At 47.5% G+C, this 21,917-nt stretch overlaps 1 protein-coding gene across 2 annotated transcripts in view; it reads right to left on the bottom strand.

Moving 5' to 3' along the window:
* Positions 1 to 21,684, bottom strand: part of SLC34A2 (solute carrier family 34 member 2) — a 58,763-nt gene extending 37,079 nt beyond the window's left edge. Inside the window, exon 1 of one of the 2 annotated variants that reach the window (XM_055326783.1) lies at positions 21,577 to 21,684. In XM_055326783.1, the coding sequence (XP_055182758.1) occupies positions 21,577 to 21,597 (21 nt within the window). In that variant the 5' untranslated portion in view covers positions 21,598 to 21,684. Of the gene's footprint in view, positions 1 to 6,744; positions 6,775 to 21,576 lie in introns of those variants that run through there. The other variant, XM_055326782.1, reaches the window with a different exon arrangement.
* Positions 21,685 to 21,917: the final 233 nt, after the last annotated feature.

The raw sequence follows: 21,917 nt of genomic DNA, 5'->3' as shown, positions 1-21,917 counted from the left end.
CCTCCCGGAACCAGAACTCTGGCCAACGGCCTAGGGCTGTGGCCACAGGTGTTGGGGGACAAGGCCAGGTGCCACAGAGGGGCTCGGAGGAGTGAACTGAAGCACTTCCCCCTGAACGGGGCAGCCACCGCTCAGGTCCAGCTGGCTGTTACCCGTGGCAATGAGGGCGACGCTTGCCACTTCACAGGTCAGAAGCCAGAAATCAAGACCTTTCGGTAAAATTTCAGAATCTTTAGATATTGGCTCAAAAAAAAAAAAAAAACCCACACTAAAACCAAAAACCAAAACCCTGCCTGCATCCTGGAGTCCTGTGCCTTGCTCACTGCCTCATTCCCCAACCCACAAGGGTGCCGGCTCAGAGCAGTTTGAGGAATGAATGAATGACAGGGGACGGCCCGACACCATCACCATCACGGCCCATCTTTGTGCCAGGTACCCCCCTCCCTTATCTGAACTCGGCTCATCTAAGGAAGGAGGGCTCCCCAAAAAACCCACTTGCTTTTACTCTCTGAATCACCCAATGCACCACCCCCCCCATGGCTCATGGCAACGTGGTTGCCTCTTGGACTCTCTCCCAGGACGGAATCCAGAGGCAGGGGAGCGGCTCCCATACGACATGTCTATGTTTACACCAAGCAGGTATCCAGACGGTTCTATGCTGGGAACTACTGCTGGTTACCCAGAACAATACAAGCTCTTTGTCCTTACAGGAACTCAAGAAAATCAAGGTATTTTCCCTCCGTTGCCAGAGGCTTTATCATCCCAGACAGAAGAAAGGAGGTTTGCCATTCTCCACGGCTACCCATCACTTAATGCCATTCTTTCTGATGTGGGGTGGGGTGGGGGGGATCCCCTGGGTGTAACTCAGGGAAGAATGCAGTGGGCAGCCCCCACCCCACCCCGGCCGTGGAACCATCACACCCTGGTCTCATCTGATTTCAGGAAGTGGGTCTTTCCCAATTTGGGGTCACTGCACAAGCCCCATAGTCCCTTCCCTGGGGGGTACGTCTGGCCAAATTTCACTTCTTTCCAGAAGCTGCCGGGGTGACCCCTTCTGATTCAGGCACCGTGCTACCCACTGACCCTCGCCCCCCTCTACGAGGAACCTGTCAGGACACTCTCCCCCCTCCCAGGAATTGAAGGGATGGACCTGTGTCCATAACTCGGTGGAAAACATCGTTCAGATAAAATCGCAGCGCTGCTATCACCTGGACGACTTACAGGAACAATAGGAGCACAGAATGTGTAAGTTGGAGCAAACCTAAACCTTAGAAATCATCTAGCCCAGCGATATTTCAGCGCAAACAGATAAAACCGATAACAGCAGGACTGCTAGAGCCGCACCTCCTCCCCCAGCTCTGTCCTCTTCCCCATCTCCTTCCAGTCCTGGGATAACCCGGGGGCAGGGAGGGAGGAATTTACTGATTTACTAGAGATCAATTATAAAAAGGAATTTATGGTTCCTGGGAAAATGGAAATTTCCCCAAAAGGGGGCACGTTACCACCAGCGAATAGTCACCATGGCAGCCTGGGTGCATTTCCTTCTATTTCTGATTTTTCTACACATTGTTCTGGTTTTGGTTCTCCCCTGGGTCTGCGTCCAACCAGAACCCCCCAGTTCCCACGGAAGGGTGAACCAGTGGCCGTGGACTTCCAACTCCTCCCAGGCCGACTCCACAGCCCTTGACTGAACTCTGTTCAGAACCCCGACTGCCCTTCTTGGTGACCTCGCTCTGCGTGGACGAGCCTGGTGGCAGATGCAGGGCCCTTGGGAGATTTTGATGGGAGAGTGGGGCACACTAGGCCCTACTCAGCGCTCAGCCACCCGACAGTCACCCAACGGTTCTGCAGCAGGTCCCAGGGAGGAGGAGGGCGGGCTGGAGTGCTCCAGTCTCAGGCCACCGGCCTTGGGAAGACTTAAGGATTAACCCTGAGTAGTAAGCAGGGACCATTAGCTCCCCCTTCTCAGCCATCAGCCGAACTGTTTCTAATCTTGCCCAGCAGACAGAAGCCTTCAGAAGAGACCATCCCATCCCTCCACCAAATTAACCAAAATTCCTGACTTTGTGCCCACATTCTTGGCATTTCCTCTTAGCACCTGGCTCAGCTGTCCTGGCTCCTTTCACAGACTCCCTTTCCTAGATCCTCTTCCCTCTCACCTGCTCCAGGACAACTTCCCAGAAGTGTCCCTCACCATCCCTCTCCTGGGTCACTGAGTTCTCCAACCACCCCCCCCCTTCCTGGGTGGGAAGGTTTCCCATTGGCATGCAAATGCTGGGTTTTCTGCTGTCTGTGGAAACCTCCCCTCATCCTTGACCTCACATCCCCCTCTTAGCCACTATATTCCTCTTTATAGCAATACTCCTCAGAGTCACTCATAATCCATCTCCACCTTCGTCCTGCATCCCATTCTCTTGAACCCATTCAACCCAGGCTTTTGCTCCTCTTATCAAGGAGTGTCTGGGTGGCTCAAGCATCCGACTTTTAATTTTACTTATTTCTTCATGAGAGACACAGAGAAAGGCAGAGACACAGGCAGAGGGAGAAGCAGGGTCCCTGCAGGGAGCCGGATGTGGGACTCCATCCCAGGACCCCTGCAGATGCTCAACCACTGAGCCACCCAGGTGCCCCAACATCCAACTCTTGATTTGGGCTCAGGTCATGATCTCAGGGCCTTGGGATCAAGCAGTCTGCTTAAGATTCTTTCTCTTCCTCTCCCTCTGTCCCTCCGATTGCTCGTGCTCTCTCTCAATAAATAGTTCTTAAAAAATAAGAGCCTCTTTACCAAGCTCACCACTGCCCTCCCTGTGGCTAACCCAAGTCAGCTCTCAGTGATCTTTCTCAACCACGTGACAGTGTGAAAGGTGCATGATCTTCTCCCTGACCCAAAATGCTTTCCTCTTACATCACGGGCCACCCACTCATGGGCTCTCTTGCTGGATCCCTTTCCTGACCTCTGCACACCTAAGGGTGCCACCTGAGGGCTCAGTCCTCAGCTCTCCTCCACTCACCCCTTAGATCAATGACAGAAAAACTTTTCTGACCATGACTCACAGTAAAATATATTTTGCATCTTGACACAGCCATCACTAAATGTTTCGTGGAATGATGACCAACCTGACTATGTGCAACACGCTCTGAAATTTTCTATTTTCTCTTTTTTAAAAATGCTGCTCAGGACCACCATTGGGTCCTGCCCTCATCTTTCAAAGTCATCTGTACTGACAACCCCTAGATTTATCATCTCCAGCCTAAATCTGACCTTCAGACATGAATCTCCAACGCCTACTATTCAACAGTCCCTCATCGGTGCATCCCACCAGCCTTTCAAACTTGACATGCTCCAAACTGGACTCCCTGGGCTTCCCCAGTTCAGGGATGACTCACCCCGCTGCTCAGATCCAAAGCTTTAAAGCCTGCATTGGTGCCCTTTTGACTTCTTCCTTTCACCCCCTAACTCTGCTTTTTAAAAAAAGTCCTTCTAAATGGATCTGCCTTCAAAACAGCACAACGCCATCGCTGCCATGGCAACCATCTGCTAGCAAGCTAGCCTAGCTACCCTGTCACCCTGATTATTTCTAGTGTCTTAAACTGGTCTTTGCACATCCACCCCATCCTCTACAATCTAGTCTTCAACATGGCAGCTAAAGGAATCTTTGATATCAACTAAATCACCTCCTTTATTCAAGCCTCCCATGTGTCCCCGATCCCACTTGCAACTCGATCTTTAAAGTCTTTCCAGACCCTCCACACCTATGGCTTTTCTAACCTCATTTCCATCCACACCAGCCACAGCCTTGGCAAGTATATTCCTCTGGTAGAGCCATTAGCCTTACTGGTTTCCCTTCCTGGATGGCACAGGCGTTGTACAACTTGCTTCTTTGCTTCACTCAGAACCCAGAGGTCTATTTAGCCCCTTGCTTTGTATTGTTTTCCTTTTCGACACTTGTCATCACATAACATTGTTATGTATTTCTTCCTTTTTTCCATTGTCTGTAGATTGTAAATTCCACAAGGGAGGATTTATTTTGTTCGATGGGCCTAGTAAGTGCCTGATACACGATATATATTCATTTAATATTTGTTGAAATGGGATACCTGGGTGGCTCAGTGGTTGAGCATCTGTCTTTGGCTCAGGTCTTAATCCCGGGCTCCTGGGACCAAGTCCCACACTGGGCTCACTGCATGGAGCCTGCTTCTCCCTTTGCCTATGTCTCTGCCTCCCTCTCTGTGTCTCTCATGAAGAAATAAATAAAATCTTTTTTAAAAATTGTTGAAATAACAAATGATGCTCAAGTACTTCATTAAAAGCAGGTCAGTGCAAGAATGGCCAGACAGGGATAAGGGGTAGTGGGGCTTGAGGCAAAATGGATAGAACAAGACCTGCCCTAAAGCATTCAGATTCACATGCAAAACAAAACCTAAACAGGATAGAGGGGTGGGGGCCTTGATTTAAAAAACCCAAAACATTAGAACTGGAATCTTTAAGATCTTTGAGATTTTTCCCTATTAAACATGTTGCAAACCTGCAGTTCAAAACCTCAGTGACTTGTCAAGGGTAACGCTGTGATTTGGAACAAAGCCAAGGTGGGTCAAGGTCTTCTGAAGCCAGTACAGGGGTTGGCTTTGTAGCTGAAATGAGAATTGCTTGAGGCCTCGTAGAAGCCACATAGATTAGTTGCGTTGTTGCAACATGGAAATGTTCCTGGCAATCCCCGCTGTCGAGGTGTACTTGTCCAGTTGGGAATAATGGACAGAGAGCAGATCTAGGGGACGTTTCAATCCTGAACAACACTTGGCACTTAGCTTACCTCCGTCCCCCCAACCAGATGGTACATTAGCATAAATTCTCTACTTAGAACCAAACTGGCTTTTGCTAAGATTTATGTACTCGAAGGTGAGTCCATCTTATGCCAGGGTCAGCGACAATTCCTGTTCCTAGGGTGTCCTCCGCAAACTGGGAGGATCTGAGCTGATGAATAACTTGAGGCCCTGGACTAAGGGCCCTTGCAGACAAAGGCTACTTGGGTACCGCTGGCTTGGAGATGAATGGTTTACAGAGAGGTTGATAAGATTGTCATTCTGCACGTAAGTTTTTAATTTCCCTCTTTCTCCCTCTATTACATTGTGAACATCTTTTTGTTGTTAAATTTTCGTGAGGTTATTGACTCCACAAATTGCAAACACCTTTTCTGGATTCTGTTACTTCCTCCAAGAGAAATTGGTGGACACCTTCACCCTCCTGCCTCCCCACCCTTTCCTGCATCTTGCAAAGATAGTTGTTTATAGGGACTCTAGAACTGGGGGTGGGGTGGGGTAGGGAGGTAGGAGAGTGTCCCTCTTGCATTCATAAGGTCCTATTGGCTAATTCCCTAAGGATGAGGTAGGTTCATTCACCCTCGGGGGTACTTCCTTCGCCTCTGACCCTAAATTCCCCAGAAGCAAGAGAGAAAAGCAAGGCTCCGTAATTTAGCATGAAAGCAACACCAAGGGTCCTCTCAAAGTCTCAACTCTCCCTCCCAGATTTTGCCTGAAGGAAGTGCAGCAGAAGCCCCTGCAGAGTAAAGGAAATACCCCCCCAGGACTCTGGAAAGGGTGGGAGTGACAGGCGGGTCCAGGGCTAACACTTTTAGAATTTCCCCTTGAGTGCCCAGGTTCTTGGTCTTGCCAATTGCAGTTCTAGATTATACCAATTAGAAGAATGAAGCTGTAGACAAGATGGAGAGTGGTGGGCAGCAAAGCAAAGTTTATAGGACCATAGTACAAAGCTCCCAAAGAGGGAAGGGACCCCAGAGGCTTGCCCTTGGAATTTCTAAGTCTAAGGGTTTTTATGAGACTTGGCTGGCTGTTTTAATTGAGTAACCCTCCATGCGCCTGTCAGCCAATCAGGGTTTCGTCCACATGCTCATCTATTTATCAGGTAGTTGTTTTTGTGGGGTAAGGGTCCCTCCTTCCAGGGAGGTGTAGAACAGGATGGCGTCTTTTCTTTTAAGGGTAGTTGTCCTCTTAGGACGGGATGGGGGAGGGGAAGGCCTTGCCCCTGCCTGCCTTTCTTCCCAGTCTCCTCCATTACCTTTATGGGTTTGGATTTTCTCATTTAATCCTCACTGTCATTTTGTAAGCTCCACCCCACCATTATCCACATTTTGCAGATTACCTAAAATCTCACAGCTAGTAAGTGGTAGAGCACAGGAAACCCACTGTACCAAAACCTACTGCTTTTCATCTCTAAACTTGTGGCAAACATAATAGTCATTGCTTAATTCTCATAAAGCTGGGTCAACCGGTCATTGACTCTCCATGTTACAGATGAAGAACTCAGACTCAAAGAGACTTCCACATTTGGCCCAAAGGCACAAAGTTAATTTCTGGTCCAATCAGGACTCAGATTAACTACTACTCCATACAACCCCTCACAGGCTTAAGCATGGATCTGTAGACCCAAGCTTTCCCACAGTGGGTCCCCCCAATGAGGGGCTCAGTAATATCTGAGTACACCACCATTTCTCTGGGCATGGGACTTCACCCCCACCCCCAACTCAGAACCTGTTGCAATTGGAAAATGGAAGCTTTTTGATGGATCACTCAGACTTAGTTTGTCACTCTCTGCCAAGCAGAAGCATGTGAAACCCCATACTCTACCACCTTCCCAGAGAACAGGTCTATTTACCCAGGACTTAAGGAAAACAAGGACACTATGGCATGGCAAAGACTCTAGGTCCCCCTCACACCCTGCCTTCATACCTGGGAAGGCTGGAGTCAAGAAGAGCTGGAAACTGCTGCTGCCTGAGGAGGAAGACACCAGACCTGAACCAGGATAAGCCAAGATATAGTCTCCTACACCTGAGATACAGCCTGCAGCCTCCCTAATCTCCTCTACCCAGTTTAGGGTGGAACAATCCCATCCATGCCAGCACCCTCCCTAATCCCATTCATTCTGTTTCCTCCCTAGGGTTGCTTTCACTCCCTCTTGTTCCGCTTAGTGACCCAGCTTTGGGACTGATTCCTTGGTTCTGCTTATACTCACCACAGGCCCCTTGCTCTGATGACCCGTCTGAGCAGGCTAGTCTGGTTCACATACGTGTGCTCTGGGGGCATCAGAAATCCAAGACACATGAGAGAGATCATATCATATGTATAATTTAAGAAACAAAGCAGAGGATCATAGGAGAAGAGAGGTAAAAATAAAACAAGATGAAATCAGAGAGGGAGACAAACCATAAGAGACTCTTAATTGTAAGAAACAAACTGAAGGTCGCTGGAGGGGAGGGAGTTGAGGGGATGGGATAACTAGGTGATGGGTATTAAGGAGGGCACGTGATGTAATGAGCACTGGGTGTTGCATAAGACTGATGAATCACCGACCTCCACCTCTGAAATCAATAATACATGATATGTCAATTAATTGTATTTAAATAAAAAAAAAGGACACTTGGACCAGCCCTTTCTGACATCCTTGCTGGGGAAGAAGGTATGAACGTCGATAAAATAATCCTAAAACTCATCTATAGGAACAGAAAAGGAAAGACTATGGAAGAACGTTCAGAAGAAAGTGAGATGAAAAAAATGCCTTATAAGGCATCAAAACATGGTAAAAGTCCAGTTATCAAAATGGTGTAGTAACAGCCTAGGAGCAAGATGATGGATTAAGGTGCAGCCACTCTGGAAAACTGTATGGAGTTTCCACAGAGTTAAAAATAGACCTGCCCTATGACCTAGCAATTGCACTGCTGGGGATTAACCCCAAAGATACAGATGCAGTGAAATGCCGGGACACCTGCACCCCGACGTTTATAGCAGCAATGTTCACAATAGCCAAACTGTGGAAGGAGCCTCGGTGTCCATCGAAAGATGAATGGATAAAGAAGCTGTGGTCTATGTATACAATGGAATATTCCTCAGCCATTAGAAATGACAAATACCCACCATTTGCTTCGAAGTGGATGGAACTGGAGGATATTATGCTGAGTGAAATAAGTCAATTGGAGAAGGACAAACATTATATGGTCTCATTCATTTGGGTCTCATTCATTTCACTATAAGAAATAGTAAGAGGGAATAAAGGGGAAAGGAGAGAAAATGAGTGAAAATATCAGTGAGGATGACAGATCATGAGAGACACCTAACTCTGGGAAATGAACAAGGGGTGGTGGAAGGGGAGGTGGGCGGGGGGTTGGGGTGACTGGGTGATGGGCACTGAGGGGGGCACCGGGGGGGATGAGCACTGGGTGTTATGCTATAAGTTGGCAAATTGAACTCCATTAATAATAATAATAAAAAAGACGATGGATTAATTGAATAAAATGGCCCAGAAACAGACCCCTGCTAAAATCTGATAAAGCAGGCATTTCAAATCAACTTTATTTTTTTTTCAAATCAACTTTAAAGTCAAAGAATATTAATACATTTTCTAGAGTAACTATTAGCAAATTGAAAAAAAATTAACTCAGACACACCCATATCATCTACCAAAATTAATTCCAGATGGACCATAAAACTCAGACCATAGACACATGATGAATGAGACAGACAAAAAGAGCTATAGATTTGACTGAACAGATAAAAAATTACAGTAAGAAAAAATATCCCCGCTCAATAATGAACACTGAATTGATCCCCTTTTTATTGTTCAACTTCATTCATGTTAATAAATCAAATACTAAGACTCCCATAAATATATGGAGCAAGCGGGAAATCTACCACAGAAGATATATATCTACTAATCCCATCTTGAAAAGTGCTAATAATATTTTGAAATATATATTAAGACTAAAGGACACTTCTCCCTACTAGTATGATTTGTTTGAAACATTAATGTCCTGTTGTGGTGAGCAATGGCATAGATGTTCTCCTGTTTGACTGGTAATTCAAGTTGATATAGCCTTTGGGGAAAGTTGGAAACATGTGTTAAGAAACAACATGATTATTACCCTTTGACCTAGTAATTATACTCACAGAAACTCACATTAGGAAAAGATCCTAAACATATGCGTTAAAATATTCATCGTAGTGTAAAGAATAAAGAAGGAAGCACACCACATGTCCAAAATGGGAGCATGATAAATAAATTATGATACTTCCACTGGATAAATAAAACTATTTGCAGCCACTTAAAAAAAAATAGCATTTGTGAGCCAACGCAATCTTAAGAAAGAAGAACAAAGCTGGAGTTACCATCATCCCAGATTCCAAACTATCCTACAAAGCTGTAGTAATCAAAACAGTAGGATACTGGCACAAAAATAGATACATTAATCAATGCGACAGAATAGAGAGCTCAGAAATAAACTCACACTTACATGGTCAATTAATTTACAAGAAAAAAGGCAAGAATATACAATGGAGGGAAAGACAACGTCTTCAACAAATGGTGTTGGGGAAACTGGTGCCCACATGGACAGGAATGAAACTGGACCACTTTCTTACACCACACACAAAAATAAACTCACAATGGAATAAAGAGCTAACTGTGAGACCTGAAACCACAAAACTCCCAAAGAAAACAGGCAGTAATCTCTTAGATATCAGCTTTAGCAACATTTTTTTCTGGATCTATCTCCTCAGGAAAGGGAGAAGGGAAAACAAAAGCAAAAATAAACAATAGGGTACATATCAAACTAAAAAGCACAGTGGAGGAAACCATCCACAAAACAAAAAGTCAACCTACTAAATAGGAGAAGAGATTTGGAAATGATATATCTAACAACGGGTTAATATTGAAAATATATAAAGAACTCATAAAACTCAACACCAAAAAAAACCAAGTAATCTAATTAAAAAGTGGGCAGAGGACCTGAACAAATATTTTTCCAAAGAAGATACGCAGGTGGTCAAGGCGCATGAAAAGATGTTCATCACTGCTTATCTGGGAAATGCAAATCATAACCGCAACGAGATCTCACCTCACTTGTGTCATAATGGCTAGTTTCAAAAAGACAAGAAGTGACAAGCATTGCTGAGGATGTGGAGAAAGGGCAGTGCTTATTCCTACTCCCGGTGGGAATGTAAATTGGTGCAGCCACAGTGAAAAACAGTGGGAAGTTTCCTCAAAAAAAAAATTAAAAATAGAAATACCATACAACCCAGAAATTCCACTTCTGGGTATTTTCTTAAGATATATACACCCCTACGTATTCATTGAGTCATTATTTATACTCGCCAAGATACGGGAGCGACTTCTATATCCATTGAAAGATGAAGGAAAAAAAATTAAAAAAAAGAAATATGAAGGAAAAAAACTGGTGTATATATATATATATATGCACAGTGGAATATTACTCAATCATAAAAAAAGAAATCTTGTGATTTACAACAACATGGATGGACCCAGAGGGCGTTATGTTAAGCGAAATATGTCAGAGAAAAACAAATACCATATAATTTCACTTCTGTGTGGAATTTAAAAAACAAAAGAAACAGACAACAGAAACAAAGTCATAAATACAGAGGACAAACTTCCTTGTCAGAAGGTAGGAGAGGGTGGGGAGATGGGTAAAATAGGCAAATGGGATTAAGAGGCATTAACTTGAAATTATACAATCAGTCACAAGGATGAAAAATTCGGGATAAGGCACATAGTCAATAATATAGTAATAACTTTGTATGGTGACAGAGAGTAGGGACAGTTTCCACGGTGAGCGTTTCATAATGTATATTATACTCACAGAATCACTATGTCGTACACCTGAAACTAATATAATACTATATGCCCACTGTCTTTCAACTTAAAAAAAAATACAAAAATTAAAAAACCATTTATGAAAACAAGATAAAAACGTTTGTGATATGCCATCACAAAGAAATTCAAAACAGAAATAGATTGGGCAGTCTCAGGGTCATGAGCTTGAGCCTCACATTGGGCATAGAGATTACTTGAAAAATAAACCAATAAAAAGAGAGTAGGTTTAAGAAATAGGGTGGGAAGGAAAAAAAAACACCAGGAAAAACCTGGCAAAGCACAAAAGATAAGATGTGTCCAGGTTTGTAAGAATAATAGCATGAGGATGATAAGATTAAAGGGAACTTTTTAAATGTTCCTTATTTTTCCAGATTTTCTTTGCTGGAGTTTTTGTTTTACAATCCAATGTCTTCTTGCGCCACACCCCACCCCCGTGTCTTTTAAAGAACACACCATGAAATCTTTTATTTGATAAGTGGACTTCAGCAGTTCAAGGAAACACATGAGAGAGATCATATCATATGTAGAATTTAAGAAACAAAGCAGAGGATCATAGGAGAAGAGAGGTAAAAATAAAACAAGATGAAATCAGAGAGGGAGACAAACCATAAGAGACTCTTAATTGTAAGAAACAAACTGAAGGTCGCTGGAGGGGAGGGAGTTGAGGGGATGGGATAACTGGATGCACAGAAGGGAAAAAGACGGAGAAGAAGGACAAAGGGATTGAGATGCCGAGGGACAGAAACAGGCAGAGAGGGGACGCAAGCAGAGAATGATGCCCAGGGGACCACGTTCCAGAGCGAGGGAGCCCATCACACCAAGGCAGTGATGAAGCACTCACCTGTGGCTTTCTATTCTTTAAAAAAAAAAACGACAATTATTTAATTTATGAGAGACAGAGAGACATAGCAGAGGGACAAGCAGGCTTGTCCTATGGGGGACTCCATCCCAGGACTCCAGGGCCCCGCCCTGAGTCGAAGGAAGATGCTCAACCGCTGAGCCACCAGGTGTGCCATGTATCTTGGTCTCTAACTGGAAGCACACCTGGTTCACACTGGCCCTGTCATCTGGCTGAAATTAAGAGGAGGACCAGATGTGGCCCACAGCTGGACACCTCGTCTTTAAAATTCTTCTCCGAAGAGGATAGCCCTTGCTCTGGGCCATTGGCTATACCACTACTACCATCACCAACGGCTTCCTTTCTCGTGGCGCCGCAGTGTCCCCACGCACTCCTTGTCCACATGTGCTGTCGAGGAGTCTTGATGACAAAAATAGCTCGGCTGAGCCCCTGTGACATCAGCTGCAAGCTCTCCGAGCCCATTTGCGACCTCCTCCCCACAATGACCCTACAAGGTCGGTACTACTCACATCCCCCTGTTGAGGAACAGGGTTAAGGAACCAGCCCAAATAGGCATCGTTCACCATTTCCAAGGTGGGGAAACCAGAGCCAGAGAGAAGCAAAACAACTGGTTCAAGAGCTCCCACTGGCTCGGGGGGCAGAACCGAGGATTCGCAGACACGGTTGCCCGACGTTGACACCAAACTGAAGCCTTCCAGTGCGGTTCTAGAAGCACCCCGTTCCCTGGATTAAAGCACTCTCAGATGGAAATAGCTAGAGCAGGTGTTCTCAGCCAGGGGACATTTGGCAAAGTCTGGAGACATGTTTGGTCTCATTTTTGGCCACAACGGGGGAAGTGGGGATGCAACCAGCATCTAGTGGGGGTAGACTCCGGGGATGCTACAAGGCACCCCATACAGCACAGCCCGGTCCCCCAACAAAGGAAGATCCAGCCAAACATGTCATTAGTGCCAAGCTTGAGAGATCCTGAGCTAGCATGTCTTTCTGTTTTCTTCAAAACTGGTGGAGGCTGCATTTTCACCATTTAGGCCCTAAATCTGTGTTCCGTCTGCTGTGTGGCCCTGCTCTCCTCTCCTGCCTGGAGGTTCACAGTGTCAAGAGTAATGCCTCTCTTCAAATGTCGCAGAAAAGTGACCTGAAGGAAAGTCACACGATCAATTCCTTCTTCCAGTTCCCAGAAAAGGAAAGTAAGGGAGTTTGACAGAAGTTTCAAATACCTGGTAGGCAAAAAGGAGCCTGCCTTTTTGGAGTCTAACAGCTGCCTCTTGGAGAGACAGCTGCCTCTTGGAATCTAACGCAGGGTGGGGGACCTGGAAATCCTAACACATTTTAGGAAAAGACAACATTCCTTGAAATAATGCTAGTTTTGTGCCCAGCGTCAGAGAAGCTTTGGCTAAACCAAGAGCTAAACCAAGCTCTTGGAATCCAAGTGAGTTCTGGTCTTGCTTAAGCCCTCATCCATCTCGATTTTTCTGCAGCTTTGACATTCTTCATAAATGCTCCCTTCCTTTTTTTCTTTTTTCTTTTTTTTTTTTTAAGATTTTATTTACTCATGAGAGACACCCAGAGGGAGAAGCAGAGACACAGAGGGAGAAGCAGCCTCCCTGCAGGGAGCCCAATGCGGAACTTGATCCCAGGACCCCAGGATCATGCCCTGAGTCAAAGGCAGATGCTCAACCACTGAGCCACCCAGGCGTCCCTAAATGCTCCTTTCTTAAGACTTTTTCTACTCTTGGCTTCTGTGCTGGTGTCTTGTACTTGTCTCCCCACCCTGGACTCAATGGGCCACCTCTGACAGGTGGACACTAGCTTCCATGACTTCCCCTACTCCCTTAAGACAAGCTCTCTACCTTCTCGAAATTCAGCAAACACATCTGAGGGGTCATAATTTGGGGTCTGAAGGCCTTGATGTCATCATGGGAGTGGCCCAAGATTTATGTGACCCAGGACTCAGGCAAAACCTTAGAGATCCCATCAGACTTGTGTACCCTGAGCTATGGGGGGGCACCGGGTGTGAACTACATAAAATTACATAAAGGACATTTTAATCTCTTAAGAATAAAAGGAAACAAAAGCCTGATGCAATCAAATCTAATTAAAAATTATAATCTCATCGCAACCCCAGACGGAGATGCAGACTTCTGTGATTAGATTACAACCATCCCTTTCAGAGTTTGGGGTCCGGACATTCATGACCACAAAAGGCTCGTACTGCAAGTGGCAGGATCTTCTCTCTTGATGAGGCCAAAAAACTAACCCGGAGGGAGAGTCAGAATTAAGAAGAGCTACAAAGTAAATCAAACTTAGAATAGCAACATTTTTGTGATAAATTTAGAAATAATCTCTCTGTATCTGTTACTTTAGTTTCTTGAAATGTTAAGGGCAATTCAGCATATTAGTATTTTTTAATAGATCAGCCCAGTGATTTTATTTTTTTAATTAATTAATTTTTTTTGGTCAGTCCAGTGATTTTAATTTAAAATAAGTAATTGCATAATGGCTTCAGATTGGTGAATTTAAACGGAAATATTAATGTTTTTTTATTAATAAGTTTGTAAACCACATTGGAACACTTAATGAACCTAAAAGCCATCATCTTATGGTTTAAATTGTTAGATTTATAAAAGTTATTTGGGTACCTTGGAAGGTTTGTTACCTTTGGCGATTGCAATAACTTGAAGAAACCAAAACCAGTATATTTAAAGTATAAATGAAGTCTAAAGTGTGCATAAAGTACTTTCAAAATTCGTTGTTTAAACTTGGGTAGATTTCTTTTTAAACTGAATTAAGATATTTTAAAATTAAATTTAAGAAGATGAAGAGAGAAGAATTTTTTTTAAAAAATGAAGCTTGAACAAATTTAAAATATTGTAAAAGCTGGAATCTTTTCAGAACTGACCTTTCCTTACACAAAAGCCAACCTCAAGGGCACATAAAATACAAAGACAAAAAAAAAAGACAAACAAGCAAAGAAACACCTATTTGACCACCGGGCTGAACTTGACATGCAAGTTTTTTCAGTGTACGTGGACCTGGGCGTTTTTCCGGGGAGTAGACACAGAGCTTTTCCATATCCACAGGATCCTTGACCCAAAGAGGTTTAAGAACTTCCCTTTGTGGCAAGTTCCTGTGACCTGTGTCCCTCAGGTCCTAACAGAGCATCACCTGGATGTCCCCCTGGCACCTCACATCCAGCATCTATCTGCAAAACCATTTTATTGGAGTGACCCACCCCCCTAACCAGCCCCTCTCGCAGAGACCTCTGCCCTCTGTTTGCCCCAAATATCCAACCAATGGCCTAACTCTATTGATCTTTCTATTGAATTTCCTAATTCGATTGACTTCGCAATGCCATGATTCCACTCATGGATTCTAGTTGACTGTGTTGCAAATCAATAAAATTAGGAAAGTGGTTGGATCTTTTCCTTCCCTCTGCCACGAAGATCTAAACTGCCAGAAAGCCCTTGCAATTCTTCCCTCAATTCTTCTTTCCTTTCCCCCAGTCCTACCTTTGTCCCTTTACCCCTCACCCCAGCATCAGTGCTTGCAGGGAACCAGGGCCGCCTGCCACCCTGAACGACTCAGAGGTGCCGCTCCAAAGCTCTCACTGGCCCTTTGCTACTCTCGTGGCAGATTTCATCACCCAGGCATTGGTGACTGTAAACTCCGCGAGCTGCGCCAAGCGCCAAGCCCAGAGCCCTGTGCCCATTGCTCACTCTTGCCTCCATCGCGTACATATGGGAAATGCCCTTAAAGTGACCTTAGCTGTGCCCTTGGACAATCCCATTTTCCTTGACGACTCGCACCCTCCAGGAAGACGCAGACTGTCTCTTACCATTTCTTCTGCAGTTTTGCATCTTGTGAAGTGGGGCTTTGCTTCCACTCATTTATTAAGCGTCAGCTGCATGCCAGGCACGACTGTAGGTGTTGGGGGTTTAGTGGAGGGTGAGGGCAAGGAGGCCAAGGAGCTGTCAGGGAGCTTACACTCTGGAGGAGCAGACGGGAAATGAAAGGCAAGAGAGAAACAAAATGCACACGGTTGTCTCAGCAGTGACACATACGGGAGAAGAATAAGCCAGAGTTATGGGAAGAAGAGGGACGGTTTGGGGGAGGCTAGTTCAGATCAGGGTGGCGGGCAAGCCCTTTCTGACATGGTGACATGTGTGCTGAGATGTGAATAAAGACAAGCAGGCCCATGTGGAGACCTGGGACAGCGTTCTGGGAAGAGAGGGTAGAGAGGATAGGTCCGGGGAGGTGGGAGGTGGCCTGTTAGGGGGGGTGCTCCCGTGTGGTGACAGAGGAAGCTGGAGCAAGGCCAGAGCCTCCCGGAGCTGCCCTCAGAGGTGTGGCTTCCAGAGGCTCTCAACCAGAGGAAGCTGGGGGCCCCTGACCCCACTGTCGATGAGCCCACTCTGCTGCTGTGTGGGGACCGGCTGTGGGTCCAGAGTGAAGCCAGGAGACCAGCAGCGAGGAGGGTAAGTGGTCATGGCGATTGGACTGGTGTGTGGCCACAGCAGGTTAGGGTGACCCACCCCCCCTGGTTTGCCTGGGGCTTCAGGGGCTTCCTGGGACACGGGGCCATCGGTGCTGAAGTGGGGAACCTCTGGCAAGCCTGGGCAGCTGGTCATCCTAGCCTGCCATGGGTCAAGGCCAAGTCCACCCAATTTGCTGACGGACGGGATGGAAGGTAAAGAGAGTTCCAGGGTGACGGCCAGGAATTGAGTGTGAACAGCTAGGTAGATGGCAGCGCCATTTATTGGGGTTGGGGGAATGGGAGGGACACAGGTTCGAGGAGAAAATTTAGAGTTTGGCTTGCTGAGAATGAGCTCCGCAGACCTCTGCCAAGTGGCAAAGCCACTACAAAAACACATGGGAGAGGCCTACTGTCATCCCAGCTCCACAGAGATGCAGTGGAGAACGAAATAGGCTTCTAATCAATAGCAAAATCACTCCGAAATCTCTTAATTGCTGCCTAACAGCCACAAATGAGCCATCTTTCCCGGAAAGAGGGGATGCACGCATTTCCTGCAGAAAGGATGTTCGAGAAATCCAGAAGTGGAGCAGAGCTGCGCCGGGCCTGGCCTCTGCGGCCTCGTTACAGACCTGCCCCCCGACCCCCCCCCCCGACCATCTGCGATGGCTGCAAATGCAGGACAAGATGGAGATGAGACGTCGGAGGGGAAGTCGAGTCAGGTCACTGCCAGAGCACCTACTCCCTGGCCCCTACCCCCACCCCCACCCCCATCCCAGCTACAGCTCAGTTCTCCTTCCTCTACTATGCAACAGCTGCTCCTTCCCAGATCCTGGCAGCCAGGGAAGCCCTGGGTCTGCAGCCTTGACTGCCGATGGGCTTCTGGAAGCCTTTCCCGACAGAGCTGGTCCTCAGTCCTTCTGACCCTGAGAGAAAACACTGCCCTGTGCACCTGCTCGCGGTCACCTCCTGGAGGGGACACCACTTCCTGCCTCTCCTCCCACAAGCATGACCTACTGAGTCCTCTGCTTTGCGTCCACTGCTCCGACGGCTCCCAGTGACCCACTGCCACCCGCCCGAAGCCAAGGAGGACCTGAGACACAAGTGCCTGAGTCCCAGCTGGAAAGAGAAGGGCACCGAGGCTGGCCTCCCCGTCTCCACTGCCCTGCCCGAGGCTGCTCCTGCATTTCCCTCACCGAGTCCGGCCTAGCCTCTCCCACCCAAACGTGTTCTCACATCAGCAGCAGGGACTCTCACTGGCCCTGATCTTTTCTTTATTTAAATTTGGTCATTTTGCTCATCAGGGATTTGTTTCATATTAATTTGGATCATTTCAAACACGACTGCACTCACATAATCTTTCTTCTGATTGCTGAGTTTTGCTGGCGTCCCCTTACATTTTGTGCCTGATGCAAGGGCCTCGCTCACCTCACCCTTGCCTGGGACCTTCTGGTTTGCCCATTTGGATTTTCCCAGGACTATCCTGGGAAAACCAGGAGTAGTTGGTCGCCCTGAGTGCTCTAGGTACTAGAGGCAGACTTCCAGAAATCAAATGCTCGTGGTGCTGTTCTCCAGCTAGGGGACAACCTCTCTGTGCCTCCATGCCCTCATCCACGCTATGGGGGGGTGGCAACTACCTCCAAGGGTGGCTACCGTGAATTCATCTGTGGGAAGGTTGGTGCAATGCCTGGCGCATGGTGAGTGCCACACACATTAGCCCCAACGGTGGACAGCATGCAGTGGTGCTTCCGATGGACGTGGCCTTGCCCTTGCGTTTGCCCTGGCCTTTGCGTTCTGGTGGAGAGGTCACCGAGAGCAGATACATTAAGATGATATTATTTGTGCAGTGCTCATGCCGGAGAATGGGCCAGGAACCTGTGTGGCCTCGTCTAATCCTGCCAAGCAGCCAACAGAGGAGGTTCTTTCATCCTCCACAGTTTGCAGACAGCATCAGTCAGCGAGACACTTGCCTGGGATCCCAGAAGGAGCAAGAGATGGATTCAGAATCTGACCCCTGCCTTCACAGCTGACCTCCTGCCCCCCACCTCTGGACGGCTCTGGAAGGTTCCCCGGGACACACCGACACACCTAGGATTTAGGAGAAAGTCACGCCAGCTAAGGTTATCTGACAAAATTCTTTGCCCCCACAGCAACTTGTGTTCATCAGGTAGGTTCTTTCTCCCACGACAACACTTGGCAAAAGAATTGCCAGTTACCACTGGCTGCTGTCACGTGACGGCGCTGGGTGCCTGGGGAGCACGGGGTGTGGGGAGGCCTTTTCACGCATACCGATGCGCACGTTGAGCCATCCGAATCTAACGATTACCTCTTCAAGAATAAGTGCTCACATTCCAGTTCAAAAATGCAAAAAGAAAAGAAAAACTTACAAATCATCCTCAGGAGAACCTTGGAGTGGATCAGCCCCTCGACACATTTGGTTTCAAGAGAATCTTGGCAGGTCCCCCAGCACGGTCCTCCCCGGCTGGCAGGATGGGCCAGCCTCTCCGGGATTAATTCACTCCTTGGGCCCACGTTCCAGATTCCCCAGACACATGACTTTCCTCTGATCTCAGGCCCAGAGCGACGCTGGCCCTCAGTGGTCCGGACTCCAGAACAAGCTTCACGGGAAGCTCCCAGAGAATGCAAAGGAGTTGCAAGTGGCCTGACCACTCTCTCGGTTCATTGGAGGGGAAAAAGGAATATCACAGCCATTAGCTCACATTTGGGATTAACCGTGAGATCCGAGGTGACACCAAACCCACAGACATTCAGAAGGAAGCTCACTTCCTCCTTCTGGTTTCCTGGCAAAACTCAGAATAAAGCATAGTCCTAAAAATAAAACATGCAGGATGGTGTTTGGAGTGCGGAGTGCCCCAGGCACAGAATCCAGAGACCGAAGTGCGGGTCCCCGCTCTGTCACCAACTGGGGCATTGGGTAAGGCCTCCTCTCTCTAAACCCCTGGAGCTGTGAGATGGGGGGATGGAGTCATGGCCCCTCGATCCTCTCCTGAGCTCTAAAATCCCAGTTCTAGGCTTTCCCTCTGACTCTGTCTGTCCTCCTCTCCTGGATTCGGTCTCAGACCCCAAGTACCGGAGTCCCAGCGAATGGGCAGTGTGCGGGAGCACCGCTCCCCGAGGCAGGGAAAGGGACTCCATTCCTTTGTACAGCTTCCTGCCCAACTCGTAGTCCCCAATTCTGCACAAACTACCTCCCCCGCCCCCTCCCTCTAATATCAACTGATGAGGATCACTTCTGCCTCTGGCCTCACAGTGACAAGTGTCTTGTCATCTCTGTCCTGCTGAGCTTTCTGACAGCCTCTGGAGAGTGTAGATACTGGGGTGACCCCTGGCTAGTGGTTGGTCTAGAAACTGGAGTGTTGAACAGTTATTGAAAGGCAGTTTAGGACAGCCAGGGGCTTACAAAGCCCACAGACTGTGGCTCACAGTCTATGAGAAGCCCCTGTGCTGGGGACACCTGGGTGGCTCATCGGTTATGCATCTGCCTTTGGCTCCGGTCACGATCCTGGGTCTTGGGATCGAGCCCCACACTGGGCTCCATGCTCAGCAGGGAACCTGCTTCTCCCTCTCCCTCTGCCTGCCGCCTGCTTATGCTCTCTCTGTGTCTCAAATAAATAAAATCTTAAAAGAAGAAGACCCCATGCTGGTCCTGCAAAGTGCTACCCTACCCTAGTCCCCATCGGTAGTGAGTTTGAGTTGTCTCTGACCTCCTGGCGTCAACTGATTAGACCGGTTGTTACACCAGGACCTGAGCTGGACCAATCAGTTCCCTGCCTGGAAAGTTGAAACTCTACTAAGAGATTCGGTCCCACTGGGGCTGGGCCGATCACAGAATCCTGAGGCTGTGGGGCAGCTGGGTGGTTCAGTCCATCAAGCCTCTGGCTCTTCATTTTGGCTTGGGTCATGATCTCCGGGTCGTAGGATCGAGCCCTGCGTTGGGCTCCATGCTCAGCACAGAGTCTGCGTGAGATTCTCTCTACCTCTCCCTCGACCCCTCCCCTGCTCACAGGTGCTCTCTATAAATAAATAAATAAATAAATAAATAAATAAATAAATAAATAAATAAATAAATAATAGATAGATAGATAGATAGATAAAAATAAGATAAAATAAAATAAGAAATCCTGAGGCTGTGGATAGTCATTTTCTACCCAAGATGCAGAGAAAGTCAGTTTTCAGGGAATGAGAGAAAGATGAATGAAGCAGAGATATAAAGAGAGCTGAGACTGGAACTTAGAGGCAGCCTCAAGGGCATTTCCATCCCTGGTGAGTTCATGGCCAAGAGCTGGGAAAGTGCAGGTTTGTGTGGTTTGGGCTGCCCAGCACTCACTGTCGAGGCACGCCCTCCTGTCCTTTTGGGGAGTGACCTCTGTGAGTTGCTTTGGGTGACTGGCACCCGTCATTCTGGACAACTGCTCACCTATGTGACGGGGAGCCAGATCCTTCTCACTGCCCCCCACCCACCCCAGGGACTGCCACATACGGGCATGTGTCCCAAGCTGTGTGAAGCAAATGACTGACTCACCCCGGTGTCCAAGGTGGTGCCTGCCAAGCAGTGCCTGCTGGGCCTCCAGGTTCTGTCCCTCCAGACAGCCTCAGGCCCTGCCCATCCGCGATCGGCTGCAAGCTCTGTGTGCCCTATCATCCTTCTGCAGATTCCCTTTAGTTTTAGCAAAACCAGAGTTGGTTTCTCTTGTTTGTAACTGGGACGTCCTGCCTGAGAGTCACCTGTTGCATCACCAGCTTGGGTTCCGTGAGACAGCCCGTGTATATCCCCCTTAGGGGAGCCCGCGTGGATTTCCACTTCTCATGGTCAAGGCTCCTTAGAGCTTAGAGGGTGGACCCTGGACAGGTTATTTTACCTCCCTGAGCCTTTGTTTCCTCCTCCTGAAAATGATGCTACTGATTCCTCCTGTGCAGACGGATAAAAGGATAAAATCACAATAGTAAAAGTAATAAAGGGACGCCTGGGTGGCTCAGCGGTTGAAGTTCTGCCTTTGGCCCAGGGTCTGATCCCAGAATCCTGGGATCAAATCCCTCATCGGGCTTCCTGCATGGGGTCTGCTTCTCCCTCTGCCTATGTCTCTGCCTCTCTCTGTGTGTGCGTCTCATGATTAAATAAATAAAATCTTTTTTAAAAATGTGATAAAAAACAGTTGTGAGATAGTGCTTACGATGTTCCATGAGCTGTTCCCAGAGCCTACCTACAGGAACTCACTCAACCTTCACAGCAGCACTATGAAGTAAGTACTTTCAACCTCATTTTGTTAGGCAACAGAGAAACAGAGAAGCTAAACCATTTCCCCAAAGCCACACAGCTCCCAAGTGCAGGGTGCCCCATGCATGTTTAGCTGTTGAGTGAAGAGGAGCTATTAGTCGTGGTAACCAAAGCCCAGAAAGTCAGGTTACTGTTGGATAGCATCCCACGTGGGATGCAGGGGTGGTGAGGCCTCTACCAGAGCAATAGCTACCTGGCCAAGGCAGTAGCAAAATGCAAAATAACCCTGTCTCTCTTCCTCCCCCTTCACACAGTCCTCCCAGTGATCTCACCACTCTCAGAGCTTCAACCATCCCCTCTCTGGACAGTCGTCCCACAGCTCCGCCTCGGTGTCTCCATCCTATGAGCTTCCCAAGGAAGCTTCGCTTCCTCCCTCGCCCCAAATCCTGCCAAGCAACCACTAAGCTCAGTCTGTCCTGCCTGGGTAATGCTCACCTCCCCACTCTGGAGAGCAGAGCACCGCCCAGCACGCTGACCCCATCACACGGTCTCCTGGACCTCCTCCCGTCCAATCCCACCTGGCAGCTGGAGTGATGTTTCCAAAATGCAAATCTGGCCAGTTGCTGTTCTGCCAAACTTTTAGTGGCTTCCCTTTGACCCCAAGATAAAGTCC

The sequence above is a fragment of the Nyctereutes procyonoides genome, unplaced genomic scaffold (genome assembly GCF_905146905.1).
Source record: "Nyctereutes procyonoides isolate TBG_1078 unplaced genomic scaffold, NYPRO_anot_genome, whole genome shotgun sequence".
In the NCBI taxonomy this organism is placed as follows: domain Eukaryota; kingdom Metazoa; phylum Chordata; class Mammalia; order Carnivora; family Canidae; genus Nyctereutes; species Nyctereutes procyonoides.
The sequence above is the reverse complement of the archived record's forward strand: the minus strand, read 5'-3'. Positions and strand labels throughout refer to the sequence as shown.